General features: G+C 40.2%; 1 protein-coding gene across 1 annotated transcript; it reads left to right on the forward strand.

Annotated features, from left to right (window-relative positions):
- Nucleotides 1-1,722: 1,722 nt before the first annotated feature.
- Nucleotides 1,723-16,425, forward strand: BCO1 (beta-carotene oxygenase 1). The gene is made up of 11 exons (XM_009901141.2): nucleotides 1,723-1,808; nucleotides 5,157-5,285; nucleotides 6,572-6,701; nucleotides 7,454-7,601; nucleotides 8,506-8,653; nucleotides 8,970-9,190; nucleotides 10,037-10,294; nucleotides 11,592-11,694; nucleotides 12,533-12,627; nucleotides 14,792-14,903; nucleotides 15,594-16,425. Exons 1-11 carry the CDS (start codon nucleotides 1,739-1,741, stop codon nucleotides 15,764-15,766), a joined length of 1,587 nt encoding a protein of 528 aa, XP_009899443.1. The 5' UTR covers nucleotides 1,723-1,738; the 3' UTR covers nucleotides 15,767-16,425.
- Nucleotides 16,426-18,750: the final 2,325 nt, after the last annotated feature.

Raw genomic sequence — 18,750 nt, forward strand, 5'->3', positions numbered from 1 at the left:
GCGAGATGGCTTTGCTTTCTTGCCAGTTCCTTTTCAGTCTCTAACGTGGCTGAAAAATCCCTCTGTGTATACAAATACATCTCAATACACACAGGCTCTCTCTCACACACATCTATGCATAAAAACTAGATTTAAATTAGACATTAGGAGGAAATTCTTCACCATGAGGGTGGTGAGACCCTGCACCAGGTTGCCCAGAGAAGTTATGAAGCATCCAGCACTAGAAGTGTTCAAAGCCAGGTTGGATGGGGCCTTGAGCAAACTTGCCTAGGTAAGAGGTGTCTCTGCCCATGGCAGAGGGTTTGAACTAGATGATCTTTGAGGTCCCTTCCAACCCAACCTATTCTATGATAGACTGTATGTGTGGTTTTATATGTGTGTGTGTGTATATATATATATATGCATTATGTCTCTATATGGGACTTTGATACCCTTTATCTCCTATAGCCTTCTGGTTCATTCCTACTGTTTATGAATGCCACTAAATCAAACAAAGCCCTTTTTATTTATTTATTTAATCTGGCTTTGTATTTTGTTATCACCTGATTCTGTCCATACTTTCCAACAGTGACAAAGTCTAACAGTGACAAAGTCATGCTGTCATGAGGATCTCCCAAAGTCAAGATAAGGCAAAGGTTAGGAAGAGAGGAGCAACGTGTAGCGAGTGCGTCAGAGCAGTCTGTAGCACAAACTGTGCTTTAAATCAAATAAAAATGTATGTTTATAGAAGATCAGTCAGCCATAGGAAGTGATGTTAAATCATTTTGGGAACAACTGTGATTTAGCTGGGAAAAAAAAAATAATCAGCTTTTAGGGTTAACCTCATGTGAAACTGCATAACATAGAATTGTGCAAAGAGTGTTCTTATCCTTCATGGTCAATGGAGCCTATGATTTGCTTTACAATCACATGCTTTATGTTGAAATAATTCTTTTCCCAGAGGATTTTAAAATGAACAACATTGAACTCAGTTAAGTACCTTATCTAGAAACAAAAGCATGAAGTTAAAAATCCTCCTTATTTTTTAATGGTTCTTGCCATACTTTCAGAGAGCAGATTCAGGTCACATATGGGAGAATACGTTACAGCGATTGCTTGTGAAAAGATGCTTGATTCCAAGATGTGACAGTTCACTCTGGAACAGCTTGTATATGAAGAAATGCAGCACACGACTGTTGGGTGATGCTGGGTTGTTATTTAGCAGAACAGCCCAGATTATGCTTCACAGAATGGAAAGAGAAGGATGACATCTTGCTCTAAACTCTTTCTCACTCCCAAAGAGCCAAATCCTGAACGCTGGGTAGAGATCTCCTTGCTTTCTCCCTCCCTACCTGCCAAATGGGGTAAGCACCCCTATGCAGTATCTAAATTTTCATGTGAAATGCTGAAGGGAATGTTACAGAATGATTCTCCCAGGCTCCTTGGGTGTGCCTGGTGCTTCAGGTGGTTTCACAAGGAGCAAACAGACCACTTAGATTTTTCTTACTTCTGCTTTGTTTCAGTGAAAGAGTTAATTTTAATGGGAATGTTCAAGAATTATAGTGTATGTGGTAGGGATTAAAGATCAGCTATTCTAAATTGTCAAGTCTATAAGCCACCAGCCCCTGGCTCGCACTGCACTTTGACCTTATCTTTATATGTAACAGGAAAGAGCTGTTCTCAGCCCAGACAGGAGGGGACCGCTACCGCTGCGGGAGCCGCTGGGCACGGAACACAGGAACTGTTACTGCAGTTGGAGATGGAGACGGACAACCTGTTTGGTAAAAATAAAGAAGAACACCCAGAGCCCATAAAAGCTGAGGTGCAAGGTAAGTGAAAGAAAGTGTAACACGTGTGGTTACTGTGGTATTTTCAGGTTTGTCAACACTGCAGCACTTGTTCACCCGAGACAACATTGGAAAGGGAAACGGAAAGTGAGCCGTGGCGTGGGGTTTGTTTAGAGGACTGATCTCGGACAGTATTTGTGCTCCACCTCTGAGACTTTTTCTCACCTTGTGGGCATTGCTGTGTACTTTTCCAAAAAGCCTGTTGGAAAAGGATTCACTGAACTTGGTGGTCAAGGAGAAAGTCTCGAGATTTAATCTGGTGACACCCCCTCCCCCATAGCTCTGCTCGGGCTTTCGGTTTCTCCTCTCTGTAACCCTTCCCTACCCTCTCTCTGTCTTCACCCTCTTCCTTGCCTTCTGGAGAGCGTCTTTAAAATCGGGGCTTTTCAACAAGAGGCTTTTCTAAACAGAGAAGCAGCAGTAATGGATTCCACCCTAGGCCGTTAAAAAGAGGGTTCCGAAATTAATCCAGCAAAACCTATCTCGCTTCATCAAGATAGTTTAAAGTGGCCTCCTAGGCATGAAAGCTTGATCAATCTATTTTTGTAGTACTTTCTTACTTTACAGATGAGGTTTTTTGCTATAGCTACAGGAGAGGTTTGTTGCTGAGAAAACCTGTGTAGTTTATGCTCCATTGTTTGTAATATGTAAGTTAAATTGTAATTTGTAAAATGTAAGCTAAGAAACATCTAACACCACCTTTAAAGTCATTTCCCAAGCGCAGGACTTAAGAAGATGACAAAACTTTCATGACTTCGTTGTTGCTCAGTGATGTAGCTGAATTGGAAACGATTTTGCTTCAAGTTAGCCAAAGTGTTTTGTTATTATTTGCAGTGGGTTTATGCCTTTGAACTATTTTTTTTCTGCTCAAGATAAAAACTTAGTATTGAAACATTTTGAGGTTGTTTGCAAACTAACCATTCATCAGACCTGATCAGTATTTACCAATTATGAAAACTACAGAGAACACTGACTTAAAATATTCTGCTACCCATGAGCTCTGCCAGTATTTTGTCTCCTTGCTACTCCATATCTACACAGATTTTTAAAGTTAGGATGCTGATTGGGACCTGGTGTGATTTACAGAAATTCTTAACTCCCACTAAGATGAATTTTCATCTGAAAACCTCACTAGATGACTTTTTGTTCCACATGTGTCGTGCTTGAATTATGTCAGAAATTGCACTGAATTACTCCATAAGTTCAACCTGCTGCATCAGGACCACAGTGCCTTAAGAAGATTCCCTTTTTCACCCTTTTTATCCCTCCCGGCAAGATTATTTTATTGGCCTGTCCCAGAGCTTTCTGAGCATCGTTATTTTGATGTAGAGGAATAATATCTAAACAAAATGTTTAGCCCCAGAGGCTGCAAGATATTCAGTGAATTGCAGAAATACTTGCTTTTCTTGCCTGATGATGCTCTCACACAGCAGAAGTATGACACTTTCACCACGGGGAAAGAATGGCTGGTTGCAGCAAGATCACATGCAGTCAGCTTAGCTCAGTGTTAGCAAAAGGTTTGTTGGGGCATGACCATCAGCTCATGCTCATTGCATAGATGTACAACCAGAAGTGGCCTTGGTGGGAGAGTGGGAACACAACAGACTGAACTTACTGCACTGCTCTTACCCCTAGCACTGCAGAAACAGCCAAGCCTGCAATCTTCCATTGCCAAGTAACAGAAGACTGTAGAAAGAGAAGTGGCAAGAAGATAAATACTTGCATTTTAGGCATATAAGGGAAATAAACTTGTTCAGCAATTAATGTTCAGTAGTCAGCAAAACAAAAATGATGTGTCTATTTTGAGGTCATAAGGTCATAATCTTGTTCCTGCTGAAGGAATCTTTTCTTCTGCTAACTTGTGATTTCCTCCCTGTCTTCTCAACAACTATTTTTGATTACTCAGGTTTTGTGCAACTATCTGTCTTAACTGGTAAACTTTGTTCATCTTATACAAAAATAAGTACTATAATTACTGCATTGGAACTTCTTGTATTAGAAAGGCAAGTAAGGTTTGGTTTTCAAGGTTCTGTAGTAGTAGTAATAATTCCATGCATTGTGGCAACAATTTTTTCTCTTGCTCATGTATTCCAGAATAATAACCCTAATGAAATGGTGTGAGTATGACAGCATGCAGTATTAGCTGGTTAGAAGGTATTTTAGGTGAAGCTGACATCTACTCTTCATCTTTCCTTTGCATTTGAATGGCCTTCCATTGTGTCCTTAATGTCATTTCTTTGAAGAAGTGGCAAACATCCTTCTCTCCTTCACCTACGAAGGTCAACATTCCAGAAATATTCTCTTAGAAAGTTGCCAAAGACCCTTTAAGGACGTCAGAAAGTCATATACAGCAAAGCAATTGTTGCCTCTCTGCAACTGCAACAGCTTTGACAAAACTGAGTACTTTCACGGGGCGGGGGGGGAGCATTTCTATCTGTTGCAAGGGAGTTTTAATAAGAAAGTCTGTAAACATATTCATCATGAGGTCACAGATTGAATGATAACAGAATTGAAAGGTCTGAATAGCTTTTTATGCAGAGACAACAGTGCAGAAATGGTGTGGGAAAGTACTATGGGATCTTAAATACTCCCTCAGGAGGCATGTGCTCAAAGAAAGCAGTGAAGCTTTTAATTTAATATCTGATGTGCTTCTGTTCAGCTCCTTAACCTCAATGATATTCTTTAACTGTTGTTATTCTGTGTATCAAATAGTATGCACTGTGTGGGGTTTTTTTGCAAGGATTTGATGAGAAACATTCCATATGCAAACCTCAACAGTATTCATATATTTTCAGTATAATACTCCTACCCTTTATTGTGTTTAAAACACCAACATTCTGACTAGTGTCAGAAAAGCACTCCCACAGTTTCGCTACTTTATGCTGTGTAATTTAATTAGTGGCATTTTTACTGGAATTCATTTATCCTGAAATTTAAATTGATGTACTGAAGGCCAATGCAAGTCATATAAAATACGTTTGTTTCTGATAAGCTCGAGCTTTTCCTGGCATGAGCAAAAGGGTTTAAATGTATCACCTTAAAATCTGAGTGCAGGAAAGAAAGGTCCAACTTGAATTCAGTTCCTCATAGTTAGCAAATTACTTTCCAGCAATCTAGAGTAATCTCATATTCATACAGAATATTCCTAGTGCCGCAGTTTTGATCAGGTTGTATTTTTGTTAACCCAAACTCCAACATAATTATGTGCTATTACAAATCTTGATTTTTACCCATAGTCTGTCTGCCTGTAGGAAGCCCTAAGGAACACTGGCCCTGCAACAAGGCCCTCACCTAATGGAATGGACACTGGTATTTCCTTTCTGTTTACAGGTCAGTTGCCCACTTGGTTGCAAGGGATCCTTCTCCGAAACGGCCCAGGGATGCACACAATAGGAGACACGACCTACAACCACTGGTTTGATGGCTTGGCTCTGCTGCACAGTTTTACATTTAAAAATGGTAAATTGTTGCACATCAGATTTTGATTGGGATTAGAATGTTGCAGATTTCCTGTGTGGTGAGACTTAGAGAAAGTCTCGACAAACATACACTAACGCCTCACTCCCCACAGCAGAAGGAGTCTCTCTGTAGGGCTGTTTTCAGAGACAGGCTATGCTGTTGTCCCTTCTGGAGTGCCAAAGTCTAGCATTGTCTGCACTGCAGGACAGCCTGCAACCAGCTCTGAGCAGGTACTACAGGGCAGCCTTTGCCTTCCACCCAAAGCAAGAAAACCTCTGCTGTTTCAAACTGGATCAGTCAAAAGTACTGCAGTATCCAGAGGCTTTTCTGTTGTACATGAACAACCTAGTTTCAGGGAAGACTAACATTCCCTATCTAGGATTTAGCTGCAGCTCTGACAGCTGCCAGGAGAGAAACTGGGCCACTGTGTCACTTCACATACCAAACCTCACTAATGTATGCTTGACACCCCTACAAGCAGTCCTCCTACTTGTCATCTTCCTGGAGGGGAAAGAGGCAACACTTCTGTCCAAAACAATTTCATGTTTTGTTTTCAGATAAAGCATCTTTCTTTTTTTTTTTTAATCAGTTCAGCTGGTTTACAGTGTGAGGCAGAATGGTTTACACCTAGATTCTTGCTGCAAAAACTATGTCTGTGTAAAAGAACTGGGGTTTACCACTGTCATGTCCCATCCCTAGTGTTTTTCGTTTCTCTCTGTGACCAGTGGCATTTAAGGCAGCTGCAGAATCTCCTTGCCTGTCCTCTCTGTCTCTGATTTACGAAGAAATGACCGGTGGTTTTAAATTGCCAATATGTTTCACTTACCTGAAGCAAGCAGAGCTCAGTTAGTTCAAGTACAGTGCTCCGTAAAATTGTTTATGATGGGCACTGGTTCCTTCAAGCAATCTGTTACTCTCTCATAACTAAATTTTGCCAGCACAGGAGATTTATCACCACCCACACTGTGATGTACTATTAAACATTTGTACACAGATTGGTTTAGTTTACTGGAAGAGTTTTTCTAACTCCCTCCTTTCCTTTCCTCAGTCCCTCAGTACTGTCTGAATGCACTGGGAGACAAGGAAGCTGACAAGTTGTTACTAATCTCAGCAGGCACAAGAACAGTCTTGGGTCCCTTAGATGAAAAAGCCTTCCAGCCCGGGGATTTAGGGGCACTGTTGGGTGTGTTGCACACTTTTCTTAGCTGAAGGGCAGCTGCTTGAGAAAATGCTTTTCTGTAGAACTCAGTATGAAATGTGATTGAAATCTGTTTGGCCTTTGCCAGGTGAAGTTTACTACAGAAGTAAGTATCTCCGGAGTGACACCTACAACTGCAATGTAGAAGCAAACCGAATCGTGGTGTCTGAGTTTGGAACTATGGCTTATCCAGACCCATGCAAAAACATATTTGCCAAGTAAGCAATGCTTTTTCCACAAGGTTCTTCTCTCTGCTTCTCTCTCCTGCACAGATGTCTTTCTGTTTACCCTTGACACGTATTTGCAAACACAAAACTAATTTTGTGCATGTACAATTGCTAATTATTGAAAAGGCCAAGAGATCCTTCCAGCACTGTAGTCTCTATGGGTTATTCTCAGGCTAATGTTGTAAGTTAATTTTATTAGCAGCATTGGCTGTGTTATTCACTATTGCAAGAGGCTTTTGTTGTCCTTTTGAAAATCCAGGTATCTTCTTTTTTCACGTACTTGTGATACAGGATGACACCAGGAAGAAAAGTGTTCCATCAGGAGTGTATGAATCCATCTACTTTATGAAAACATACCCAGAAAAACCTACCAGCTTTTGGGGGGGAGGCTGTTAGGCCAAATTCTCACGAAGTGTGCATGGGAGAGCATTATTGGCCCATCCTGATCAACCAGTGCCTATGTTACAGCTGGCAGCAGGGCTGGATCTGCATGCCCTTTGTGTGTGGAGAAGGTGTTCATGCATGTCCTTAGGCCAAGGGTGTTGAAGAAGTCCATCTCCTCCACTTTTCCACCCTTTCCACTGAGCCAGCGTGGAGCTGCCAGAAGAGGGCACAGTAGGGGAGGGACAGGCCCAGCTCCCTGACCCTGCTGCTGTGCATAGCCTGCACTGCTGGGATGGCTTCTGCTGCTGGTACAGCTTCTGCCGCTCTAGTGAACCCATATGGACTTTCTCTCTGTACAGGGCATTCACCTATTTGTCTCACACCATTCCTGAGTTCACAGACAACTGCCTGATCAACATTATGAGAACTGGGGATGATTTTTATGCCACCAGTGAGACTAACTTCATCAGGAAAATCGATCCAAAGACTCTGGAGACATTAGAGAAGGTATAAACAACTGTCTGTCATCCTGGTTCCTTACCTGCTAATGAACACAGTTTCAGGCTGACTCATAAGGATCCTTTAACATGTGGGACACAAAACTGGAAAGACACTTTTCTGCTGCTGCTGTTCCCTTAGTTTTGAAATCATGCAAATGAAATTGTGAAGATACCAGGGTTTTTTTTAAGAACTTATGAGCTGAAAGCTAAATCCCAGGCAGTTTAGGAAAAGCTTAGCTTTGGACAATTTCTCTTGCACACAACCAAGCCAGGATGCAGGAATAATACCAGATATCATGCTTATGACGTGCTTATTTTGGACTATTTCCCCTATTATGCATCTGTTGTTATCAAATGATTTACATAATTGAACAATTGAGTAGGTCAGTTATATGACTACCTTTCAAGTACCTTATGTAAGATATTATTTAATTATTAAAATGAAATCTTGGCACATTGGAATATGCAATGAGGTTTTTCCTAGCATGTGCAGTTTTTCCAGCACATCCTGGGTATTTTAAATCAACCAAGCTTTAAATCAAGTAGAAATCTTTCTGCTCCAGGATATTTCTAGACTCATAGCCCCATTAAATCAACTGCTTTCAGGATGAAATGGGCATTTGCAGAGTAAGTTCTTGAGCCAAACCTCCTGTTCTGTTACAAGAGGGTTGTTGTGGCTGCAAGGGAGAGGTGAATATAACTGGGATCCTTGTTTTAGCCTTGATTTAGGAAATCATGTGAGTACCTACATAAGTCACTTGGCTTAATTGTTTAAATGTAAAGGCCTTTTGAGAACAGGGTACCGATAAGAGGCTGCCAATGCTAAAAGGCTGGCGGATTTGTGGTGTTAACTGAGATCAATTTTAATTCTCTTACACATCTCTAAAAGTTCCTATTGTATAATTTTCCAGGTTGACTACAGCAAATACACAGCTGTGAATATGGCAACTTCTCACCCACACTATGACAGTGCTGGAAATACTCTCAACATGGGCACTTCAATAGTCGATAAAGGGAAGACAAAATACGTTCTATTTAAGATTCCTCCCTCCGTGCCAGGTAAGATATGTCTTTACTAATCAGTATTTTCTAGACACTTGTTAGCAATTTCTTTCCTTCTGAGGTGAAATGGTGGTGATACAGTTCTTCTAGAAACTGATTGTGTTAATGTTAACTTATTGTGAACTTAACATTTAACTTCTTAGCCTGTACTATTATAAAGGTGCATCTTGAGTACTGTGTAAACAGGACATTTCAGTCTGAAGAACTCAGAGGAACCTGTTCTTTACAGCTTCATACATGGGAGAAATCCAAGAACAAGACTGGATTGGGTTTTATTAGAAATATCATTTTGTTTTTTGTCATTTATGTTCAGAAAAAGAAAAGAAGAAATCTTCTTTTAGCCATATGGAAGTGGTATGCTCCATCCCTTCTCGCTCTCTGCTCCACCCAAGCTACTACCATAGCTTTGGACTGACAGAAAATTACGTTGTCTTCATTGAGCAGCCATTCAGACTGGATATTCTCAAACTGGCAACTGCTTACATCCGACATGTCAACTGGGCTTCCTGCCTTTCCTATAATAAGGAAGATAAGGTACTCTTCCTAATGCTGAAAGATAGAGTCAGACAGGCCAGTCACCACTTCCACACTGTTCTCTTTTTCATCTGGTTCATGAAGTTCAGTAATCCCTCTTTTTTTTCTTCCCCCCCCCCCTCCCCATCCTTGACTTTTGTGTTGCACTTTGTTTTCTTTTGAAGTTGTGGGTTTTGGACACTAGCACCCATCACTAGAAATTTTACTGTCTGATGCTGAAGGGCTTGAGAAAGGGGATAGTTTGGCCTTGCTAGAAAGGTTGTGTGCTAGCAGAGAAATTCAAAACCACACTAGCGTCCCAGACACACACAGTTGCTCCTGCTCTAAACAAAATACTGTAGCTTTTGATGAGAACTGCTGTAGATCCATCAGATAAAAGAGCTAGACTGGTGGAAAAGCCTGCATGCAACAAAAGGACAGTCTTTCATTGTGGAAATTGAGGAGAAATCCTGTTTTGTGAGGACCTTATTTCCACATGCTGTGGCCATTGATAAGTGAGGCATGCTGGGATAGAGGGCACCAGCACAGGGCACTACAGAGACTCTGGACTAAGCAGATTCTTTTAATTTAAAAATAGAGCAGAGGATTTTCCTGGTTTTACCAGAAAACTTCAATCCTCAGCCTAGCCCAAACAGTCATTTGCAACAGTAAAATGAGTTTAAAGCACTTCCACAGTCATTTAAGTCCTGAATATTTTGGTCTTCAGGTTAGAACCTCTCATCTCCTAGCAGCAAATCCTGAGTTCTTAATAAGCTTCAGTAGGAACAGGCAATACATTACAGTGTTGATGGCTATCATGTATATTTGCTGAGCATTAATGACTTTAAATAATGTTTCCTCTTTCAGACGTGGTTTCATTTTGTAGACAGGAGGACTAAAAAGGAAGTATCCACCAAGTTCTGCACTGATGCTATGGTGCTTTTTCACCATGTCAATGCTTATGAAGAGGATGGCCACATTGTTGTTGATCTTATTGCCTATGCAGACAATAGCTTATATGATATGTTCTATTTAAAAAACCTAAACCAATTCCTTGAAGAGCATGACGAGCTCTCCAGCAGACCAACCTGCAAACGATTTGTTGTTCCTCTGCAGTATAGCAAGGTAAAAAGAAAATGGCTTTTTAATCTGTTCTGTGATCAGTAATTTAAAATGCAGCACTGTGAATAATGGGTGAATTATTAGTTGCCAGTCCCTATGTGCAGATTTCTGTTGCTTTGTAAATAACACGTACACAAAATGTGCAGGACTTCTGTTTTGCGTGGTGAGAAATGGCAACGAGCAGCTGGACCGTTCCATGGATCTAGATTCTGATACCATCCATTGTGGATGATGGGGCTATTGAGCACACATCATTTCCTTACCATTCAGATTGTTTGTAAAATGCTGTCAAGTACAAGTAGATCTATCAGCCTGGCTGTTGACTGGAAGGGCCTGCATGAGGGTTTGCACAATCTGTTTCTCCCACTTTACTGGAAGCCTAGATATAATACAAGCACCCTCCCAACTGTTGCAATGGTTTTATTAAACTTAGATTTAATTTAAGGGTGAGATTTATCAGGAACAGGAAAGATTTTATCTTACAGTTTAATTTAAAACACCATTCTAAATAATTGTTTGCTGAGAAGATTTTATACTGCCCAACAGCTTGGGCAAGTTTCTGCCTGATACACCTGGAATGGATAATGCTTTTTCTTTCAACATCCTAGGATCTTGCTCCTTTGTTCATGTCTCAAAAGCAGTTATACAGCAGTGACAAAGGGTGTGTTAGATCACACCAGCTATCCAAACTATCCTGCACTCTGAAGAATTCTGCAGCCAGGAGTGCATTGCACCTATTTTTGCACTTGATGTATAGCAGATGCAAAAAAAGAACTTCTTCCTTACATCTAATCTAAATCTCCCCTCTTTCAGCTTAAACCCATCACCTCTCATCCTGTGTGCCTTTACATACACTCATAAAAAGTCCCTCACCAGCTTTTCTTGTAGGCTCCCTGTAGGTACTTGAAAGCTGAAATAAGGTCTTCTTGGAGCCTCATCTTCTCCAGGCTGAACAGCCCCAACTCTTTTGCCCCATCTTCATAACAGAGGTGCTCCAGCTCTCTGATGATGTTTGTGGCCTTCATCTAGACTCAATCCAACAGGTCCCTGTTCTTCTTATGCTGGGTCCCCAGAGTTCCATGTGGAGTTTCGTGAGAGTGGGGAGAATGAGCTCCCTTGGCCCGCTGGTCAGTCCTCTGAGTAGAACAAGATTTCCAATGAAAAAATAAATGCCACAAGAAAGAACTTCTTGAAGATGGATTGTTTTATTCCAAAATTGCCTGTATTAATATCAGACTTGATGAAAGCTCTAAATTAGAAGCATACTCTTAGAGACTTTTTCAGCATATGTCTCTTTCAGGATGCCGAAGTAGGTTCCAATTTAGTCACGCTTCCATCAACTGCAACTGCTGTCAAAGAGAAAGATGGTAGCATCTATTGCCAACCTGAAATACTATGTGAAGGTGAGACATACTCATTATATAAATCTCAAATATCTTCTTTTGCACACACATTCTAATAATGTCTAATAGCTGTTCTTACTAGCTGTTCATTTATGTAAGATCTTCATAAAGCTAAGAGAAATTAAACTTTTAATTATCGGTGTAGATATCGATAGTCTTTCCCTTCTTTACTTCCCTCCTCTGAGTCTATCCAGTAATATATGACCATGAGCCTCTCAGATATATGTTTACCAAGAATAAAATCCTGTGTCTGAACTTATATCAGTTTTATATTAATATAGGATCCCAAGTCTGATGGGACAGCTATTAATGTACAGCTTGCAAATCTACCCGTTGTAAGCAGAATTTTACCTAAATAGGTCTGTTACAAATGGTGACTTCAGTTATTGCTCTGTTTTATAAAGATTGCCTTTGAAAAAGGATTTGTACACTTTTTTTAGGGGATAATAACAGGAATATGTAAAGGGTATAACTTTACCCCAGGGAAAGGAATTTCTTAGAATGGAAGCCTCCAGTTCTGTCTCACATGTTTACATCTTATTTATGAAGAAAGGGGAAAAAAAGAAACAAAACAAAACAGCCCTCATAAGTTCCAATATAATGAATACCTAGGAACGAAAAATTATCAGTTTTGAATTAATAACCCTGGGTTAATTATGTTCTTTTAATACCTATCTTCAGCTGTTTAGAAATTCAGACATAGAAAAGCTCTGCAACTGTTTTTAATATTGTCAAGGTTTTCCACAGGGCAAAACTTCCTGAAGGCTGGCATATGTAAAGCTACATTTGAATTATTTTTCTTCTCTTGTTCCTAAGCCTTGCACTTTATTTTACCCAGGGATAGAACTGCCTCGTATCAACTATGACTACAATGGCAAAAATTACAAGTACATCTTTGCAACAAAAGTCCAGTGGAGTCCAGTTCCTGCAAAGGTAAAATGATCATTTACAAAAGCAGAAACTCTGTCCATAGAACACAAATCGAAGCCGTTGTAGGTAGACCATGCTTTACTAGGTTGGCTCAAAACATAACCTAATCTGCATTCATATGTGTAAATTCAAAGTGTGTGGTCCTTAAGACAGAAGCACAACTCTTTTTTTCAGCATCAAGTTAAAGCTTCTAAATGATGACTCTGCAGCTGGGTATGATGTTCATAACTTCAGCACCTGAAGGCAGGGAGATGAAAAGCTGGACATATATGGTCTCTTACTTGTATGGTTACCGAACTATGGCAACACGAGATCTCCCTTTCACTAGTTGAAAGTGTGGAACATTATCATCAGCTGTTAAAAACATGTAGCTCCACAGGCAGCAGAACAAATGCTTTCATACAGATGTGACTTTAGATGGGGTTCTCAAGTATTCAACAGTGCTTGTGTTTCTGTCAAAACTTTGCCTATTGGTGGGTCATGCACAGAATCATAGAATAACTGTTGAGGCTGGAAGAGACTTTTGAGATCAAATATACATTCATTCACATGCAAAGAAGCATGAAACGCTTAAATCTTTATAAGGGTGAGCTCATGTTGTACCATTTCCCTCAAAATGTATTAACAAATTCAGGCTACTTTATCCAGCTTTATATTACCACCAACTCTTGAACACAATAGTTACTGAGACCCTCACTTTTCTGCTGAATTGGGCTGAACTTCTCTAATGTGTCAAGAGCTACAAAGGAGAGAGTAGGAAAAATAAGTGCCAGGCAGACTGTGGTGGGTTGAAATACATCTGAAATATTTTTGCCCTGTAGGAAACTTAATTAAAACCCCAAGTTATTGCAACAGCATCTAACAATTTAAAAATATTGAACCAATACCTGATTTTTCAGAAAGATTTATCTTTTGCTAGTTAATTCTATATTCAAGGCAGACAAATGCTTCATTTGTGTATGCATGGTGCCAGCTTTTCAGGAGACAGCCAGGAGTACAAAGAGAGTAAAATAGAAAGTATTAATAGTTGAAGGTAAGAGTATTGTACAGACTTACACCCTCTTGATTACTCGTGTTCTGGGACTATAATGCAGCACAAATGGACTTCACTGCTGGCTCTCCTATGTAATTACCGCAACTGATTACAAAATAAAGCTGGAGTTCTGCATGATGCAAGAAATTTTATTGCAGCGCATCTGACAGTAGCTCAAACAAATCTGCAAGTTTGTGATTTCCAGTGTAGATAGTCCTTGCTTGACTTAAATATAATGAAACATGCTGTTAAAAGTTGGGGTATTTTTCACACCGGTGCTCTTTAATGAATGCAAGCACAACAACTGTGTATAATCCTTAGGTAAAGTCTGTCAGCAAAATTGCTGTTATCTTGGGTAGAAGGGAGAATTGTTCCAATTTCTTCCTCCAGTAATTTGAATAGTTTATTCTTTTTGTAAACATATTTTTTGAGTAATGACTAAATGAGGAAAGAAGATAACAGCATGAGGAAAGGTAGAGAAAAGGCCTTAATGGAACTGAACTGCAAATGCTATGCATCCCCACTGGCAATTGCTTTGGTCAGACACTCGACCCATTAATGAGATGAAAATGTGTATGCTGTTCCTGCAGTAAATACCAGTATCTGTGAGGAATTCTTGCCCCATTGGTTTAACCTTAGCAGCTTTTGTTTGGGCATATATCTACCTACTTAACAATAGAAGGCCTTGAGAAGTATTAAGGTCACATTAAAAGGAAAATAATTCACAGGATTAGAAAATGCAATGTTTAAATCCTGTTTCCTGCTTTACTACAGAATTGCAGTGATTTGGACCGAGTCACTTAAATGTTCTGGCCTTGGCCTCTTCCCCTGCATAGTGAGGGCATTGCTTACAGAGAAAGTTCTCTTACAACCTGATAGTATCTGTAAAATACTTACAGCCCATAAATGAAAGATGCAATTGAAATCTGATCAAATGAAATTACAAGAACATTGTGTGTTCTGTGACTCCAAAGTTTAACACACTCCAGGTGTTCCCTTCCTGTGATGACGCATGCTTTGTTGCTCCTTAGCTCTTATTAGCCCCCCATGCCAGCAGTCTGTTCGTGTTGTACCTTTGGAACAAACCACTGTCTGGGTCACTGACATTTTTCTTTCCTGATCTCAACAATTTAGATTGTAAAATTTAATGTGCAGACAAAGGAAATGCTCCAGTGGGGAGAGGACCACTGCTGGCCATCTGAGCCCGTTTTTGTTCCCAGCCCTGATGCGAGAGAAGAGGATGATGGTAAAATAATGATAACATTCTGAAAGCTGGGGATGCATGAGTTTTGCATTAAATCATTTCATTATTTCCAGTCAAGAAAGCTGGGTTGATGCTTCCACTGTGAGTTTAAAATTAGCACCAGCCATTTTACTTCTCCAGATCAAAAAAACCCACAAAGCAACAACAGACCAAAATTAGCTTGTGTAATTTCCCAAGGTAGCCATAAACAATAAACCAAATGCTTAGGCCTCTCCAGACAGCCACTTGGAACTGGATTTATCAATGGTCTGGAGCAGCTGAAGCTGTAGGAAGTCAGTTTTGTTACAGATGCAGATATAGAACATGACGTGGCACTGCAAGTGGCACTGCAATCTTGATGCAGTTCTGTTCTCAGAACAGACTATGACTCCTTGCAAAGGCAAACGGCAAACAGCTGAAAGGATGGGTCCCAAAACTGCCAGGCACACAATTCACTGTTGGTTGGCCTTTTCCCTTCCCAAAGAGCTGACCACAAAAAAGCACAGAAGAGAAGCATTCATTAGTTCTTTAGCATTCTCAGTAGACCTCTTGATCTAGTAAGCACTTTCAGTTTGTGTCCTCAAATTCTTAGGAAACAAGAGTTTACTAAGGAAACACTTAGGGAAAAAAGCGCTACCTTTTCTGCTTGCTTCAACGGGTATGTGTTTCTAATTCTTCATTTGTATGTCACAGGTGTTGTTCTAACCTGTGTTGTGATGACTGATCCAAACAAAGCTCCCTTCCTGCTCATCTTGGATGCTAAAACATTCAAGGAATTGGGCCGAGCCATAGTAAATGTAGGCATGCATGTGGACCTGCATGGCATATTTATACCAGAGAAAAATCTGAAGAGTGAGACTGAGTAAAATGCTGTTCATCCTGTTACACAGACTGAGATAACCTTCTGCTGAACGTGGGATAATGTCATTCAGGAACAACCTTACTTTATGGCAAGACATGACTAAATAGAATCTCTTTGGTGACTACATAGAATCTTTTATAAGAGATAGCAATGATTTTTATTAAAAACAATGATATGCACAACTGCTACACAACTGTTCCAGAAGAAGAGCGATCAGTATTAAGTGCTAATGCTGTATACAGCTCAGGGGGCAGGGAACAGGAGACCAAGGTAACAAGAAGTGATTTAATTGAATAGAAATAGCTTTCTGAGCAAATGAAGTACTGTATTTATAGGGTGGTGCATGGTATGAGTCACATGTGTCTGCAGGTCATGGACTGTTTCAAGACTGCAGCTCATGGTGCAAGTTGCTTGCTGCCAGAAAATCTCACAGTAATCTGCTGTGATAATAATATTTCATGGTAATGCATTTTCTTGGTGCTTAGTTTTTTGAAGTCCACCATAACCAAAGTATTACATGGAGGTGCTACAACTTTCTAATTTAGAACCTAAAGAAACCTGCTTCGCTCCTAATTTTGTGGTGCAATTTTTTCCTTTCTAACAAAACCAAGTAACTTGAAATTGAATATATAGTTTGGTGTAGCATTCGATTATACTTTAGTGCTGTTCAGTCTTAAGCGCTCTGTATTTAAACTGATTTTCCTTGAGGAGAATATCTGACATTTTTAGTAAGAAGATGACTACATTGGGTAAAAGATAAGCAGAAATGTAGTGGTTTACTAATAATGCTACTAGTCTCTGTTAATAAGAGTAGGTATCTGAATGAAAGCAGTATATTTCTAGCAGAACTCACACGTTCAACAGCTGTTTAGGTAAAACAATGACAGGCCTAATTTAGGCCTCATCACAGAATCACAGAATCACCAAGGTTGGAAGAGACCTCAAAGATCATCAAGTCCAACCTGTCACCACAGACCTCATGACTAAACCATGGCACCAAATGCCATGTCCAATCCCCTCTTGAACACCTCCAGGGACGGTGACTCCACCACCTCCCTGGGCAGCACATTCCAATGGCAAACGACTCTCTCCATAAAGAACTTTCTCCTTACCCCGAGCCTAAACTTCCCCTGGCGCAGCTTGGGGCTGTGTCCTCTTGTTCTGTTGGTGGTTGCCTGGGAGAAGAGACCCACCCCCACCTCTCTACAACCTCCCTTCAGGTAGTTGTAGAGAGCAATAAGGTCTCCCCTGAGCCTCCTCTTTTCCAGGCTAAACAATCCCAGCTCCCTCAGCCTTTCCTCATAGGGCTTGTGCTTGAGGCCTCTCCCCAGCCTCGTTGCCTTTCTCTGGACACATTCAAGAGTCTCAATGTCCTTCTTAAACTGAGGGGCCCAGAAGTGGACACAGTACTCAAGGTGTGACCTAACCAGTGCTGAGTACATCTGAACAAGACTATCTGAAACCTCAAGCTCTTGTTGCTATAGTTGAGCATTTGCTTTACTGTCTACTTAGGAGAATCCATGTTGTGACATGGGTTTATCATTGCCTACAACAGTTGCTTCCCAATAAAAGAACACAGCTCTCATGGAAAGTCACAATTCAAGAGCACATTTCAAACTAGAGTGCAAATGCCAACTATACTGTGACTGGGTTTGTTACAGGAATGCCATTTCTTGATCCCCTGATTCTCTTTTCTGGTTTGGGGCTCTGATTTTCTTTAAATGAGAGGGTTGGTTTGTTTGGTTTATCTCTTTGAATTGGATTTTCCTATTGTAGCTCACTTTACTCTTGGAAGTGTCTTTACTAGTGAAAAAAACTCCACCTCCATCTATTTTAGGTGTTCATCTGGTCTGTAAATACTACCACACAACTCAGGTATCCCTCACCCTTTTATATACACACTCTCATGGTGTCTCCGCTGCTCACCGTGCTTTACAGGTAGGAAACAGAATGAAATCATTGTCATGTACTATCTCCCCATCACAGGAGAATCAGGGCTTTGGTGACTGGTTCACAATTACATAAGATGTTTACAGCAGAGCAGGAATTGAACCAACATCATCCACAGTTCTGTTTGCTCCATGACTTCTCTAGCTCCCTTTCTGTGCTTAAGCCTTTATAGTTCGTAAGCATAAAGAATATACATGCTAGTTTTTAATGTAAAGTTTTTGGATCTAGAGTTAAAATATGCAGATTTGGAGATTCAAATATTTATTTATTCCCTGTAATAGAAATAAGCACTTCAGTAAGGTGTGTCTGCAGAAATAGTCAATTTTAGTGCTTTCAAGGCACTACTGTTTAAGAGAACTTTGTCTTCTAAAGAATATGAAAGCAGGACTGGAATGGAAGACTACCTTCTGATGTTGGCAAAGGATACCAGCTGTGAGGTAGTTTCTTTTAACCTGAAAAAGGTTGGATTTAACAATGTTCCACAAATATTTCTGGAATGTGAAGGCAGCAATGAATCAAAAGTCTAACCATTGTTATAGATCTCCTTTTCAGAGCTGGTCTCCAGAATCTCTCAGTGGTTTTGCATGATCATGAGTTTGGATACAGGAGCTACTTGACTTCTGAGGAGCTAATTGGTACTGGCAGAGATGACATGATAGGGGAATAATCATAAAACCAAATCAGATTTGTTATCTACAGTCCAAGAAAACAAATGTGTTATTTATATTCGTGTATACTGCAGAAAATAAATGACACAAACTTGTCTTGGGTATGATTTTTTGTAAACAAAGTCTGCTGTATTGCCATGGTCAGTATTGCACAGGACTTGATTGGCATCAAGTCTGTAGTCAGCCTGAGGAGAAAAACAGTGATGTAAGTCTGGATTTGCCACTCCCAGTGTCCTCCTGTGGCAGAGACAATACGGATAAACCCATATGGCTAATCACGAATTTGTTCAAGGATGCTTTTAGCAGTTGCAATAGTAATCTGATGAAACATTTACCCTGAATATGGTAATACCCTGTCTCATTTCTGGGC

Source organism: Dryobates pubescens, chromosome 19, assembly GCF_014839835.1.
Source record: "Dryobates pubescens isolate bDryPub1 chromosome 19, bDryPub1.pri, whole genome shotgun sequence".
NCBI lineage: Eukaryota > Metazoa > Chordata > Aves > Piciformes > Picidae > Dryobates > Dryobates pubescens.

Excerpts from the sequence above, each read along its gene's own strand:
- BCO1 (XM_009901141.2), top strand. The coding sequence starts at position 1,739 with ATGGAGACGGACAACCTGTTTGGTAAAAATAAAGAAGAACACCCAGAG. Across the intron at positions 5,286-6,571 it reads CAGTTTTACATTTAAAAATG|GTGAAGTTTACTACAGAAGT; the intron begins GTAAATTGTTGC and ends GGCCTTTGCCAG. Across the intron at positions 14,904-15,593 it reads TGCGAGAGAAGAGGATGATG|GTGTTGTTCTAACCTGTGTT; the intron begins GTAAAATAATGA and ends TGTATGTCACAG.